This window comes from Manacus candei, unplaced genomic scaffold, assembly GCF_025592945.1.
Source record: "Manacus candei isolate 608988 ecotype Guabito, Panama unplaced genomic scaffold, ASM2559294v1 h1tg000070l, whole genome shotgun sequence".
NCBI lineage: Eukaryota > Metazoa > Chordata > Aves > Passeriformes > Pipridae > Manacus > Manacus candei.
This window is the reverse complement of record NW_026138118.1, coordinates 1,820,498-1,836,418: the sequence shown is the minus strand read 5'-3', so window position 1 is coordinate 1,836,418 and position 15,921 is coordinate 1,820,498. Positions and strand designations below refer to the sequence as shown.

Here is a 15,921-nt window from a genome sequence, read left to right as displayed (position 1 = left end):
AACTGGAGGCAGCTGCCTGATTTTATCAAGTTCCTTGGAAAAATCATTTTACAGCAGGGCTCCCCTCCTCCTGTGCCCCGGTTCAGAGACTCATGGAGAGCAACCAGGAGCAGCTTTTAATCCAGGTGGAGATGACTGGGGGAGTCATGGGATGACACAGACAGAAGCCAGAGAGCAAAACACCTCAGCAGGAGGAGAATCCCAAGTGGGGACCCTGGCAGAGGGGACTCCAGCCCCCATGGGGACTGCTGAGACTCCCCATCAGGGAATGGGGAGGATTATGGAGGTGACAGTGCTTGGGACACCCGGTGCCCCCTTTCCCCTCCAGCCTCAGCTGTGGATGCTCCTAAACACCCCATTTCCCCCCAGATCCCTCAGCACTCAGTTGCTCTTTCCGCTGCCAACTCCAGCTTCCAGCAGCAAACCCCTGGGATATGGGAGAGACCTTGGCTTCACTGACAGACTTTGCAGCTTGGAAGAGCTCTGCAAAGCCCCGGGGTGGGCAGGTGGGGGTTTTCAGGGGAGCTCTCGCAATAAAACCCTGTGAGGGTGTAAAAATAAAATTGGGCTCATCTTCCAACGGGGTTTGTAGCTTTTAAGAATGGATCCCAGCTCCAAGCAGGAACTGGGGAAAGGGAGCAGCAGCTGCAGATGCAGAGCCTGGAGTCGTGCCCATCCATCCACGGGTCCGCGGGGCATCGGGCACCAGCTCGGCGGGGAGGCGCCTGCTGGGAATGTCTGCAGGGGGAGATGTTGCGGAGAAATGAGCTCTTTAAAGGGATGGGAATTGTTGGGATGAAAGGAAATGGGCTACCAGAGGCTGGGGACACGTCTGGCCCCAGGAGGAGGCGGTGGCTTGACTGGCAGTGAGGCCACGCGATGGGATTTAGGGGCTGGGGTTGAGCTCCCGGGGCTGGGAGAGCTCTGTCACCCTGGGGTGTCACCCCGCGGTGTGACCCTGTGTCTCCTGGGTGCCAGAGCTCCCTGGGGACACTGTTGGCCTGGGGGAGTTGGGGGCAATGGGTTGTGGGGCATCAGTCCATGGAGAATCAATGGGGTACCAGAGCATGGGGCATCAATGGCATTAATGAGGCATCACATCACAGGGCATCAATGGGGCACCAGGGCACAGGGTATTAATGGGGTGTCAGATCATGGGGCATCAGCAGGGCACTAGGGCATAGACAGCAGTGGGGTATCAGTGGGGTATCAGATCACAGGGCATTAATGGGGTATCAGTCCATGGAGAATCAATGGGGTACCAGCCTGTTGGGCATCACTGGGGCATCAATGGGCATCAATGAAGAGCAATGGACAGCAAAGAACATCAAAAGGGCATAAAAGGGACATCAAAGGGACATCAAAGGGGCATCAATGGGGCATCGATGGGCATGAATTGGAATCAAAGGGTATCAAAGGGAATCAAACAGGCATCAAAGAGGCATTGGTGGAGTAAGAAAGGCCATCAGTGGGGTATCAAAGCCCATCAATGGGGAATCAAAGCCCATCAATGGGGTATCAAAGCCCATCAGTGGGGTATCAAAGCCCATCAATGGGGTATCAAAGCCCATCAATGGGGAATCAAAGCCCATCAATGGGGAATCAAAGCCCATCAATGGGGTGTCCCTTCAGCGCGCGCCCCGTCCCGACTAATCGCCGCCGGGATTCCCGCGCGCCGGAGGGGCGGAGCTCCACCGCCTTCGCTCCGCCCCCTCCATCGTCCCTCCCCTTTCCCCCTCCCCTCTCCTCCAATTGGCTCCGGGCCCGGCCGCTCTCCTCCCCCCGTGCCCGCGCTCGGGTCGGGATTGGCTGTGGGCCGGGCCAATGGGGCGCGGGCGGGGGCTATATAAGGCGCGGCGGGGGGCGGGCGGGCGCAGCGCTCGGCGGAGCCGGTGGCGGGCGGGGGGCGGACGGGCCGGTTCGCTGCGAGTCCCTGCGGGCACCGACCGCGCCTCCCGCCGCGCCCCGCGCGCCCACCCCCCCCCCTCTCGCCGGCGCCTCTCGGGGGATTCCTTTTTACCTTTTCCCCCTCATTTTAAACCTTCCCCCCCGTTTCCCCTCCCCACCCGCCACTTCCGGCCGGTTTCCGGGCTGTTTCCGGGTGAGCGGCTCGTTTTTTTCGGGCGGCGGTTCGTTTCTCGTTTTTCGGGGGGACGGGGGGCGGTCTGCGAGAGATGCTGGAGGTGTCGGCGGTGCCGGCGGGGGCCGCCCCGGGCGGTTCGGAGGAGCGCGGGAGCCGCTTCAGCGTCCTGACGTGGGAGCAGGTGCAGCGGCTGGACCAGATCCTGGGGGAGGCCGTGCCCATCCACGGCCGGGGCAACTTCCCCACGCTGTCCGTGCGGCCCCGCACCATCGTCCAGGTGAGCGCCGAGGGGCTGGAGGGGCCGTCCGGGTGGGTTGTGGGGTGCGGGGTGCGGGGGGACACACGGGCCGCTCGCTGTCGCCCCGTTGGACTCTGCCCCGGTTCCAGCGGGGGTCAGGGAGAAAATAAAAAGTGCTGAGGCGACATTAATCGTCCCCGTCGGGCCCCGAGCCAACCCGCCCGGGCACCCTCGGCCTCCCCCCGCCGGGCCCAGGGCAGAGCTCCTGGCGCGGGGATCGCAGAACGCTTTGGGTTGCAAAGTACCTTAAATACCTTGAATACTCTCCGCTGGAAGGGACCCGCGAGGATCATCCATCCCAGCCCCCGGCTCTGCACGGCACAAACCCCAGAAATCCCACCCTGTGTCTCAGAGCATTGTCAAGACGCTGCTTGGCCTCTGGCACGCCTGGGATTCGGGAAGACCGTCTCATTCCAAGCCCCTACCCCTATTCCAACACCTTCCACTAGACCGGGTTGCTCCAAGCTCTGTCCAGCCTGGCCTGGATGCTCCACAGGGGTTAAAAGCTGCATGGGAGGACCGGCTCCCATCATCCGGGGGGTGCTGTGCACTCAACTGGCCCCACTTCCCAACCCTGAGGGTCTCGGTAGGGCTGGCAGGAATTCATTGCACTGCAGCGATGTCTAAAGCTGGAAGGACCCTCCTGGAAAACTTGCATGCCTTTAAAATGCTCAGCTTCCTCCCATCTTGTGTTGTTCCTCCTCTTTTCGAGTTAATTTGGTGCCCTAAGAGCTGTGAAGTGTGTGTGGCCAAGGCAAAAGTGGCTTTTTTTTCTTTTTTTTTTTTTTTTTTTTTTTTTTTGGAGCTGCTTCCACGAAATGGCTTCGTGCTGGTGGACATGTTGGGCTTGTGTTGGAAGAGGCATTTATTAATTCAAATGCCGGATCAAATGTCCGTGTCCTTTGATTTCTCGGGACACTGATGTATCCTCCAGAGCCTGCCCGAGACTTCACGAGCTCCTGTTAGTTTAACTATCAAGTAATAACCGTGTTTAATATTAAACTAACAATGTAGTTCGAATGAGCTGATGCATATTCATGTTTGGGAGGCGACTTCATTCCTCAGTAATGACTCATCAAATGTAAAATCGGGCATGTTGGCTTCTAATTAAAAAGCCTATTCACGGTGCTAAAACCCAACTGGCTTTCACAATAACCTAATCGCCGGGATTTCGGAGCCTCAGCTGCTTGAGAAATAGTTCGAGTTAAGCCTGGAAGACGGGAGGGTGACATTTGAAAGGCTCGGCTGGTTTTAAATTCCTCGAGTTCCTGCCGCATCTGTCGGGGGCAGAAGCGCTAAATTTTGGCCGCTGGATCTTGAAGCTGAATGACAGATGAGATTTGCAGGCAGGACGCTGCCCTTGGCTCGGGCGAGACCACAGCACTGTGCAGCATCAAATGTTCCACCAGTTATTCCTCTCTGGTTCCACAAAAACTGCGGCGATTCGGTGTCGGAGCTGCCGAAAAGGATGTTGCCAGTAGCAACTTCAAACATGGAATAACTGAGGGCTGTAATTGTGCCCGGCCGTACTGGCAGACCCTGTGTTTAGGGCTGACTAAGCTGGAACAAGTAACCCAAAAGGCAGTTATTTATCCTGTTGTTGTTGTTGTGGGAGGTGGGAAGCGGCAGGTCAGGACGCAGCAGGATTTGCTCCTGCCTGGCTGTCAGAGTCAATTATCCCAACCACACGGAAGGTGAGCTGCTGTTTTGGGAAGCAGGTCAGCAGCTGCCTAACCCTAGAAATATCCAACCCTCTGGGGGAAAAAATGCATCCCTGAACCCACTGCCTGCAGCTGGGGAGCTGAGCTCCCAGGGAATGGCAAGGTGCTCTGCAGGGTTGGAGCTTTCTGGGGTGATTTAGGACAAAGCTGACTCGAGCAGTTGCATTTTTCCCCTGTTTTCTGAGTACATCTCACACGGACAGACCTGGGGAGCTCAAGTAAGCCTGGAGCTTATGGGTCTGAAACACTGCAGGTCCCGAGCTTTGCTCGGAAAGGGGTTAAGCAGATGTTCTCTGGGGTTAGGGAATTAATCTGGAATGAGATCTTCTCCAAGCACTGGGCCTGGCTCCGCATCTAACACTTTTGTGACCTACATCTTGTCTCTCTAAGCCTAATAGCACAAAACTCTTAACTCCACGAGTAGTGCTGGAGCCGTGCCCCGGGTGAGTGACTCCAGTTGGCAGCAGATGCAGACCAGGAGCTCCCCTGCATGATGTTTGTTCAATTTGGGGGATTAACCCTGTGTCTCTTCCAGGAGTAAACTTAATTTTATTTTATTTTTTTTCAAACTATCTGCCTTGGAAAACAACTTCTTTCACTGGCTGGATTGGATGTGCTGGTGGGGACCTGAGACTTCTGATGGTGAATAGCTCCCTGGTTAACTGTTGCCTGACATGTGACTGTCACCACGGGCCTGGCAAGGAGCCCAGGCATGTTTCTAGCCTGAGCAGGGATGGCTCGTGTCAGGGAGAAAAGGGAAACACCAGCAGGGAAGCTGCATCGTGAGCCTGAACAACCTCTAAGTGCAAAAACATCCGTGAGGTTGTTCTGAGATGTTTTGGGGTTTTTTTTTGCAGAGGCAGCAGAACTTGATGGCGGCCCTTAGCTGGGTCACCAAGGGGTCTGTGACACAGTGAGGGTTTCACGCTGCAGTTCTTCACTTTTTGTGTGTTCTTCTTTCTAAACAAAACTCGTGGAGGGGCAGCTTTACGGCTGCTGAGGCCGGAGCTGCAGCGCTCTGATCTCCCCCAGCACTGTCTGCTCAACCAGCAAGAGGGTTTGCCCCTTCTGATAAAGTTCTGAATTAAAATTGGGATTCTGGGAGGCCGAAAATCAGAATTTGTGGGGCCTCTCAAACTAGGGCAGCCTCGCAGAGCTGAAGGGCCTGGTTGGACTGGCTCTTGGTGATACAATTTGTCCATTTGTGTCCCAAGCTTTGGCTCTTTCAAGCCATAGCCTCGCTTCAGGCTGGTTAGCTGGGAGTCCCAGGAAAATGGGTAATGGCTGGAGAGGAACATGAAAGCAGGATGAGAGGTGGGAAGAGCTTCTGGTGGAAGATGCGGACTTAATCTTCCTGGGATCTTTGAGCTGAGTTAAACTCAAATTATAAGCTGGTGTCCAGAGAGTTTATTTTATGGTCTTGGGGGTTATTTTAGCCTCCTGCTTGTTAAGTAATCAGGCAGGTGATTCAGCTTCCCTCTAAATGAACAAAGCTTTGGAGGGACTGGTGGGTGTGCCAGGACTGAGCAGGCAGCATTAAAATCACCGGAGTAACACCCGTAAGATGAAAGCTGCCTCTTGTGCTTGATAGCATGCCAAGCTCAGCACGAAGCTCTGACACACTGGAAATTGTTAGGATACACTTACTAGTTGGGACATGAACTTGCATACGCCTGGCTGGGGCTTTTGAGCAGTTCTGGCATCTTGATTTGCCTTTAATGAATCTTGACAGGCCGAAGGGGATGGCTAAAAGGAGCGAGCCACCCTGATTAAATCCACTGGGACTGCTGCAGGCTGTGCTGCTGCCTCCCTGTTTGGGGTCACTTTGGGGTCGGCTGGTCTTGGCTCGCTGGCTGGAACTGTGAGGGGATGAAGGGGGGCAGGGACCACCCCCAAAAATGGGGTCAGGGAACCTCTCCCCTTCAGTGTGGGGAAGGCAGACACTGCACTGGAAGCAGAACAGCTCATCATGTGCAGTCAGATCCCTCTAATGCCAGGGAATAAGTAAAGGAGAGCCACCCCTAGCTGCTGGCAGGACTCGGGATGCTTTCCAAAGTGACCTATTTCTAATGGATTAGCTTTTTATTTCACTGTCTTGCACTGGAGTGACCCATATAAGCCCAGGGAGTGGATCCTGCTGTCACCAGGCTGCTCCAAAAAATTCCTACTTGCCTCTCACTGACTCTCTTTGTGTCTCAGGTTGTCCGTAGCCGCCTGGAGAAGAAAGGAATCACGGTCCATAATGTCAGGTTGAACGGCTCAGCAGCCAGTCACGTTCTGCATCAAGACAGTGGCTTGGGGTACAAAGACCTGGACCTCATTTTCGGCGTGGACCTGAAGACAGAAGATGTTTTCCAGCTCGTCAAAGACGTGGTCATGGATTGCCTGCTTGACTTCCTCCCCGAAGGCGTCAACAAGGACAAGATCACCCCCATGACTCTGAAGGAGGCCTACGTGCAGAAGCTGGTGAAGGTGTGCAACGAGACCGACCGCTGGAGCCTCATCTCGCTCTCCAACAACAGCGGGAAGAACGTGGAGCTCAAATTCGTGGACTCTCTCCGGCGGCAGTTCGAGTTCAGCGTGGACTCCTTCCAGATCATCCTGGACTCGCTCCTGCTGTTCGGGGAGTGCTCGGAGAACCCCATGGCTGAGAACTTCCACCCCACGGTCACCGGGGAGAGCATGTACGGGGACTTTGAGGAGGCCATGGACCACCTGCGGAACAGGGTCATCGCCACCAGGAACCCGGAGGAGATCCGAGGGGGGGGGCTCCTGAAGTACTGCAACCTCCTGGTGAGGGGGTTTAAGCCCAAATCCGAAGTGGATATGAAGGCACTACAGAGGTACATGTGCTCCAGGTTTTTCATAGACTTCTCTGACATCGGTGAGCAGCTGAGGAAGCTGGAATGTTACCTCCAGAGCCACTTTGTTGGGATGGAGAGCAACAGATATGACTATTTAATGACCCTCCACAGGGTGGTCAATGAGAGCACAGTCTGCCTCATGGGACACGAGAGGAGGCAGACCCTGAACCTCATTGCCATGCTGGCTGTGAGGGTCCTGGCTGAGCAGAACATCATCCCCACCGTCACAAACGTTACCTGCTACTACCAGCCAGCCCCTTATGTCAGTGAAATAAACTTCAACTACTATGTCACCCACGTGCAGCCCTTCCTGCCTTGCAATCAGTCCTACCCAACGTGGCTTCCCTGTAACTGAGCCAGGACAAACGTCAGGGTCTGTCCTCCAAGGTATTTCCTTGCCTTGGCGAGTCGGGAGGGTGGGATGGGGAAGGGTAAAAAAAAAAAAAAAAAAAAAACAAAAACAAAAAAACCCCCAAAAAAACCCACACAAAAAAACCAACCAACCTTCCTAGAACTGCAACAAAAGGAAACTTCCTGGACTCCTGCTTGAGTGTCTTGTTCCTTGGGGTTGTTGGGACAAGACCTGTCTGCTGTACACTGTGATGGGAAGTGCAGTGTTATAGAAATGAGGTGACTCGGACGTTCATGGGAAGACTCGCTTATGGGATTCTGGGAGGCAATGGGGTGGGTGGGGGTGTGTGAGGGGAGACTGTAGAATTACGCTAAGGTAGAGCTGCACTGCCCTGAAATGGATCTGAGTTGTGTTGTGTTTTGTTTTGTTTTGTTGTGTTTTTTTTTTAGTGCAGGAGGTGTTATGGGTGTGCAAACTTGTGGTTTCTGCCAACAGAAGCCCGAGTGGCTAAATTCCTTTGAAGGACCAAAGAATCCTGTTTAAGTGCCTGTAACAATATAAACACAACTGTACTGTAAACCTTTATTATTTTTGCAGGGGCTGATGTCCCAAGAGCTTGAGTGGGGATTGTCTGAAGAGGAAAATGTTTCTGTTGTGGGGTGGGGAGGGTCGTAAGATCATTTCTAGTAACCTGGCTGAGGTTCTGTGTCGCTGAGGTTGTGTTTGTTTGGTTTTTTTTTTTTTGGCATGACTTGCTGCCTGTGAAAGGACCAGCTGGAGCAAAGAGCTGTCAAAGTGGGGCTGCATAAACCAGGGAGGTATTGGAATGGCTACGTGTAAATGCCTGAAACGGGGAACACTGGGGAAGGGGGGGAGTGCATGGTGGAAAATGCTGTGCAGAGCTTTCTGGAAAAAAAGGCAGCAGGGGACTTGCATATGAATTTCTTCAAGCTCCCAAGTCTGCAGTGCCAAAATACGGTCTTGTTCCTAGATGATGAGGCAGATGATCTGTCCAGGAGCCTGCCCCAGGCTGCTGGACCTAATCCTGTATTTTCTAGGGGAATTTGAAATGCTGCTCTTCCTAGGTTTTTTTAATTGTTTTGGTTTTTTTTTTTTTTTGTTTTGGCATGCAGTGTGGTTTTAATGCACAAAACCAGAGGCCAGCTGGGTTATCGGGGAAGATGAGGCTTGTCCTTTTGAAGCACAAACCACTCAGTTCACGAGTCAGTTATTTCCAGCTGTTGCTGGAGCCTGTGTCCTCCGAGGAGATGGGCAGAGCTCTTCCAGTCTGGAGATCTTCCCTTGGGCAGGTCCTGTCTTCCAAAGCAGCCTGTTCCCAGCTATGTGATTCCATCAGCATTTGAAATTCATTCTCTAGCTAGAAATGGAGCTGGGGGGGGTGGGTGAAGTTAGTTTGCCTTAGGAAATAAAAAAGAAAAAGGAAAAAAAAAAGTCTTCTAAACAGACCCTCTTGTGTTGTGAGGGTTTGGCTCTCTCAGTCCAACGTGGCTTTGAAGTTTTTGGGTGTCTGGAGCACAAAAGTTTTTCATGGAGGTGCCTGGATTGCTGTGCCCGTGGAGCATCTCAGATTTAACTATGCACGGAGGGAGAGGCGGGCAGGCAGCAGGCATTCCCTAGGGATGCTGCTCCGGGAACACCACGGCTTCAGTGGTGCTTCCTCCGAGGCTGAGGTACTCCAAGTATCTTTACTAACTTGTTTTGTTTTTTTTTCTTTTGTTTTGGGATTTTTTTTTTTTTGTGACAAAACTGTAATAGCTGGGCAGATAAAACGCTCTTAATAAAGACTAGATCCTTGGAATGTGCATAGCCAGATTGGTACCTTTTTTTGGGGTAGGGGCGATGTGGAGTTGGGAGTAAGGGGTGGGGGGGTGGCTCTTGTGCTTAACATGAACTAACCCAGTTGAAACTGGTCCAGCTTTGCTCCCTCTCCAGACAGAGCTGAAGAAGTGTCACTAACAGTGTAGGTTTTTAGCTGCCTCCCTGCAGAACAGCTCTGCCTTCGTGGCCAAGGCTGCTGTGTCGGCTCTGCTGCAGCCCCAAAACTCCCCAGAGCCTCAGTGGTGGGAGCTTGAGATTTTCCAGTGCAAGTTAAAACTGCTTTAAGGGCTGCCTGTGGGAGCAGATGATACTTTTTTTTCTTTCATTTTAAACTTCAGATGAACGTAGATGCCATGTAGCATGTTTTCTGCAGGCTGCTCCTGCCCACAGACACGTAGACACACTAAACTGAGATTCCCTCCTTCCCTCTGAGGTGCCCAAAAAGATCCCCTACAGCCAACAGCTCAGCAGGGCGACTTCCCATTGAGATTGCACTTTTGATATACGGAGTGTGTGTGGTGGGACTCTTGTGAATGGGTTGAATCTGACTTTTTCTAGACCTTGCAGTGATACTGTGCTGCCTCTTGTGAGGGGGCAATTGGAAGATTCCAGTAGCTTGAATGGCACTTGATATTTTTTTTTGTTTTGTTTTGTTTTAAATGTCTTTTTTTTTTTTCCTACACCTGTATCACTTGTCATGCAATGGGCTTGACATAGACTCACTAGATTCTTTAGAATCTGTTACGAATAAATACAGTGTATTCAAATCTGTTGGGTTATTTTTATTTGCTTGTCCAATCGGGGGAGTCGTGGTGATGAGGTGACTCTGCTCCCACCAAAAACCAGGCTCAAAACCATCGGGTGACCTCAGAAGGAGCTGAGATCCTGGTCCTGGATCTGCCCAGATGCTCCTTGTACCTCAGGCTGCTCCCTCCCTCTCTCCGAAGCAGCTACAAATCCCAGGAATTGTGTAGCTGTTGGCAGGTCGCTCCTGCAGCTGAGGGAGGTTTCTATTTATAACACTGTTCTTTAGTGTTGTGCATCTTCCCTTTTCCTGGTTCTCCTCATGTTGCTGGAGGGGGGAGGGTGGCCCGAGGTGGTGATCTGAGGTCCCTGCTGTGGGAATGGCACTGGGAGACTCTCCCTGCTGGTTTTCCACGGCTTCGTTCCCTGCTGGTGGTTTTGAACAGCAAAAGGTGGTTTGAGTAGTTAAGACTTGGATACTGTGTGTAGCTGACCCACCTGCAGAGTGGTTCCTCTTGGAAAAGGGGAGGGTGAGAGGCTCTGGAAGGCTTATCTCCCTAAAAAAGCTCAGTTCTGCTGATGTTCAGGCCAGATTCCCGTGGGATGGCTGGCAGCTGGGTGCCAGCTCCTCCAGCTCTGGCTGCCCTCCAGCCCAAGATGAAGTTTCACTTCCCCTTGTCAAGCTACAGGCGGTTCTGGTTCCACTGCAACAATGGAGCTGACGAGGTGCCAGTCCCTCTTTGGGACAGACTTGCTGGCTCTGCATCTCCAAATTTTTACAGTCCGGGGCCAAAGCTTCCCTCTGACAACAGGGCTGGGATGTTCTGGCTGGGCTGGCACTGTGTGAGTCCCTGTTGCCTGCTCGAGTAGGGCTCTGCCTCTGCAGAGCTGGTTTCTCTCCAAACCTGCTGGGTTTAGAGATGTTTCCTTCTCTCTGGCACAAACCCAGCACGGCCTCCTGCCTTCCCTGAGCGTCTCTCATGTATGGAAGCAGCTCTAAAGTGTCTTAGTCCATCAGCTGTCTTCGGTGTGGGTGGTTGGTCCTGCTGTTGATGCTGTGGTGAATAAGCTGCCTCTGGATTTGTGACCCTGAGCAGAGCAGCAAAAGCCCTGACAGAGTCGGCTCAGCATTGTTGGAGCGGATCAGACCATACAAAAGGATGTTGGTGGAAAGTACTAGTTGTGATCAGAAAGGAGCTATCAATGTTTACAGCCGAGATTCGGATCCCTCTTTTGTTAATTGTCAAATAAAAAAAAAACCTGTATATTTTCTCACAGCCTGTAGTCTGTCATTATTTTCCTCTTTGAGGCAGAGGGCGATGGATAAGTCAGGGTGTGCCTGAGGGCTCTGGTGGGTGAGATTTGGGCTCTAAGTGACACTTGGCTCAGGAGCTTTGCTCTGAGGACAGACGTGTGCTGGGCTGGCTGCTCCTTTATAGTAACTGTCTATAAATATAGTCCCCTATATTTAGCCCAGTGGTCTGGGCAGTGCCCAGCTCGGATAACCAGAGTCAGGAGCGGAGGAGCCCACGCCACAGCCCGTGGTACAGTACAGCACGTGCCCACAGCACCTCTGCAGAGGGCTGCTGTGTGATCAATGCCTGGAGACGCATCCAAAAATACTCGGCGTTGTAGCAGCGAGATCACTCCCAGGGCTGGCGATGCGGGCTCCACATCTGCAGCTTTTTCTCCTGGAAGGACATCTGGCCCTGCTCCAGGATCGCTGAAACGGCAGGAATTTGTCTTGACTCCAGAATGCAAGAAGCATCTTGCTCCAGCCTCCCTGCTCCCAGCCATCCTTAATCCGCTGGCCCGGTGCCGAGGGTGGCACCAGCTCTGTGCAGGCGGGTTGCTAGACCCAGCATGGCATTTAAATTTTATTTTAATCTCTCTATTTAGCTTTTTTTTTTTTTTTTTTCTCCCTTGCAGTGTGTGCCAGTGTTTCTCCCCGGCTGCCCTTCTCCTCCTCCTCCTCCTCCTCCTCCTCGGGAGCCGCTTGGGCAGCGCGGGTGTTAACTGTGCCATTCGAGCTCCTGCAGCATGAGAGAACAGTCTGTCTGTGCAGCTCCTCTTGCCATTTATAGCTGTGTTTGGGCGATCCAGCACACGGGCCCTTGTGCTCCAGAGCCTGGTGCCAAGCACGAGACAAATGCTCCATTGATATTGGACGCTCCGGGAGGGCAGTCTGCTCCCGGGACGGAGCTGAGCTGCCGCAGGATGGCACAGCCCACCCTGCCTGCTCCTGACCCCCGGGGGATGGCACAGCCCCCCCTGCCTGCTCCTGAGCCCCGGGGGATGGCACAGCCCACTCTGCCTGCTCCTGAGCCTTGGGGGGGATGGCACAGCCCACCCTACCTGGTCCTGAGCCCTGGGGAGATGGCACAGCCCACTCTGCCTGCTCCTGAGCCTTGGGGGGATGGCACAGCCCACCCTGCCTGCTCCTGAGCCTTGGGGGGATGGCACAGCCCACCCTGCCTGCTCCTGAGCCCTGGGGGATGGCACAGCCCACCCTGCCTGCTCCTGAGCCTTGGGGGGGATGGCACAGCCCACCCTGCCTGGTCCTGAGCCTTGGGTGGGTGAGGGTGGATGGTGAGAAGTGTGTGATGCTCTGTCACTGAACCCTCCAATCTCACCTCCTGGAGCTGCTGCTGGAGGTTCTGGTTTGGGCTTTTCTACTCCAAATAGGATTTCGGCTCTTGTTGGAAACATGGAATACCCTGAGTTGGAAGGGAACCACATGGATCATCAAGGACAACCCCAGCCTTGTCTCCAAGCGCTTCCTGACCTCTGGCAGACTTGGTGCTGTGACCACTTCCCTGGGAAACCTGTTCCAGTGCCCAACCACCCTCTGGGTGAAGAACCTTTTGTGTGGAGGTGGAGGAGCATTTAAAAGGCTTTTTTTCCCTCTGTACATGCAGTATTTGCACTGTTCAGCTCCAAACACAGGTTGCCACAGACCTTTTGGCTGTTGGCTCCGTGATTTCCCTGACTCAACCACCTTCTCCCACCTCTGACTTCTTGCATCCAGCCTGGAATGTGCAGCTCAGGCGTTTCCTTCCCTCCTGAGCCATCACAAGGAGGGATCAGCTCGTGCAAAGCCTCTCGCCTGCTCCACAGCATTCCAGCTTTCCCTAAAATCCCAGTGTGCCCTGTGCCTGCTCTTCCCTGCTCCTTCTGGAAGGAGTGAGCCCTGTGTGCCGAGCTGCTGCTGCTCCCTCACCTGGGTGGATCCCCGAGCCTGGACACCCCTTTCAGCTTGTAGAATCATGATGGCTCTGACAAATTTGATTAAAATCCTCTGCTGGCATCCCGAGGTATTCGGGGGAATGATTGACAACCGTCACAGAGGCGTTTCCTTCAGGAAGGAGGAAAAGAAGTCAATTGTCTTCTCGCTGCAGCCTCGAGGTGTTGCACAACCGAGCTGTGACACGAACCAAGGACGGGGTGTCCTTGCACCCCCCTGCCCGGACCCACTGCACATCCCACCGGCGATGCCAAGGGGAAATAACGACACTCCCGGGAGAGACGAGGGACTCTGGGTGGGACGGTGGCTCTGGAGACAGGCGTGAGGCTGGAGCGGCGCCCGGGGCGGCGCAGGGCGGTGTGTGATGTGTTATCTCTCCCTCCCGTGCAAGCGAGAACACGCATTTCCCCTCCCAGCAGCTCTCATCGTTCTTTCCGAGTGCCGTAGCCGTTCCCACCTCTCCCTCTCGGCCGGGAGGTTTCCCTTTGGTGATGGATGAGGATGAAGCCCTGCATGGGGCCGACTGGCCGGGGAGGTTGATCATTGCCCTCTCCACCACCGCGGTGTGTTTACCCTCCTTATCTTGCCACTATCAAGGGTTCAGCAGGAGCAGTGTCACCCTGCCTTCAAAGGAAAAGCCACCACCGCGCAGCGTGTCCCCCGGGCTGTTTGTGTGGCCTATATTTTTGCCTTGTAATCCAAGGAGGGGCTGGGTGCAGGACACCCCTCCAGCCCTCCTCCCTTCCCCCCCGTAGTCGGCGTGGCTGGAACAGCTGATTACTTTAAGCATCCCTCTGCTAATGTGCAATTACAGGTCGCTTGGGCTTGAAATCCCAGTTAAATCCGCATGTCCGCAGCGTGACTCACCTAACAACTGCTCCCCTGATGAATCCTGGATGCATTCCTTAAAGACTGGACATAATGTTAACATGCAACTTGCTAACCACCCTCTTCAAATGTCACCAGTGTAACGAGTTTAGCCAGTTCCTTCCTCTGCTCCTCCTTCCCTGCAGCCCTTGATAGTCCCGACAAAGGTTGATCATCCAGGGTGTAATCCCCCCTTGCAGAGGGGTTCTGTAGCAGGGCTCAGGGGGAAATCAGCCCCTCAAAGGATGCCTGTGTGCCTGGGGGTGTTTTACCTGAGATCAGGAGGCTATAAAACCCCAGACTGAGGATGGTGGGACGGCAGGAGGGACACAGCCCTCCCCTACGGTGACAACCGCCCGCGAGGGACTGCGGAGCACGTGTCGCCTCCTCCGCAGCGCCGGGGTTGCTCCCACCACAGGCAGCTCTGGGGTTTGGGAACGTGTCTTTCCGAAGAAGAAGGGAGCCTTTGAAGCCAACCTGCTCATTAGGGGTTGGGTGCTGCTGCCCTGGCTCGTGCGCTGCCCGTGACGGAGGGCGCAGGGACGTGAGGAAGCGCATCCTCACCACCACCCCACGTCACGGGTGAGCCAACCCTGGGAGGGGCCAGGTGCCCTCCACCCCCCCTGTGAGTGCCCAGGGAGCTGGAGAAGGTCGGCATTGCTAATGGCAGTAATTGCCTGGTAGTTATTCAGCCGATGATTTGTTTTATCCAGGCAGGCCGTGTTACCTCCGACCTCAGCTCATCCGCCCCGAGGCCACCCCGGGCGTGCAGGTGAGCCAGGAGAGACCATGGGGATGGGCACAAATGCAGGCTGGGCGGGGAGTGGAGGGAGACCAGCCCTGGGGAGAAGGACTTGGGGGGTGTTGGTGGACGAGAAGCTCAACACGACCTGGAAATGTGTGTTTGCAGCCCAGAAATCCAACCGTGTCCTGAGCTTGTCCCTCAGCATGCGAAGCAGGTGTGAGGGGGTTCTGCCCCTCTGCCTCACTTAGGTGAGACCCCACCTGCAGTGCTGCCTCCAGCTCTGGGACCCCAACACCAGGAGGACCTGGAGCTGCTGGAGAGAATCCAGAGGAGGCCGCAGAGATGCTCCAAGGGCTGGAGCTCCTCTGCTCTGGAACCAGGCTGGGAGAGCTGGAGGTGTTCACCTGGAGAGGAAAAGGCTCCAAGGAGACTTGAGAGCCCCTTCCAGTGCCTAAAGGGGCTCCAGGAGGGCTGGAGAAGGAACTGGGACAAGGGATGGAGTGACAGGACAAGAGAATGGATTTCCACTGCCAGAGGGCAGGGGTAGATGGGATATTGGGGATAAACTCTTCCCTGTGAGGGTCCCCTGGCAGCCCTGGCAGCTCCCACAGCCCTAGGTAAGTGCAAAACCCACTGGCAGCTGGGAAGAGCTGGTTCCTGCCTCCAGGACAGGTGATGGCAGATGCTGGTGGGTGGACTGATCTGGACTAAAGAGGGTTCATCTCCCCCAGGGCAGCTGCTGAGTTTTAGGGGAGGGTGCTCAGAGGGTTTGGGTTGCTGGGGTTTGTGGGCAGGCTGGGAGCTGCTCTGCTCCCCAGTTCACAGCGGAGGCACCGGGCTCCTCACCATCACGTGGGTGGGAGGAAGGCTCATCCCACAGCAGTTGTCTCTTGCCTAAACCTTCGAAAGCTGGGATTACTGGCATTATCCCATAATTGAGGAAATCCACCCTCTCATTAGCCCCATCGGCTGCTGCTGCCTCGTTCCCTTTCCTCCTTTCTTCTCAGGGTGGGGGGTCCCCACTGCTTCCCCAACCCCTGAACCCCCCAAAAGGCACCCCAGAGGTTGGGACCCAGCAAGCTGTAGGGGTGGCCACAGGGCTGCTCCCAGCCCCCAGCTCGTGCCACCAAGAGCTGTGGCATCAAAAGGGTTGGGATGGTTTTT

At 54.6% G+C, this 15,921-nt stretch overlaps 1 protein-coding gene across 1 annotated transcript; it reads left to right on the top strand.

Moving 5' to 3' along the window:
• Positions 1-1,884: 1,884 nt before the first annotated feature.
• Positions 1,885-9,141, top strand: TENT5B (terminal nucleotidyltransferase 5B). Its single transcript, XM_051807207.1, has 2 exons — positions 1,885-2,360; positions 6,302-9,141. The coding sequence occupies exons 1-2, from the start codon at positions 2,175-2,177 to the stop codon at positions 7,319-7,321; spliced, it is 1,206 nt and encodes a 401-aa protein (XP_051663167.1). The 5' UTR covers positions 1,885-2,174; the 3' UTR covers positions 7,322-9,141.
• The last annotated feature ends 6,780 nt before the right edge of the window (positions 9,142-15,921 follow it).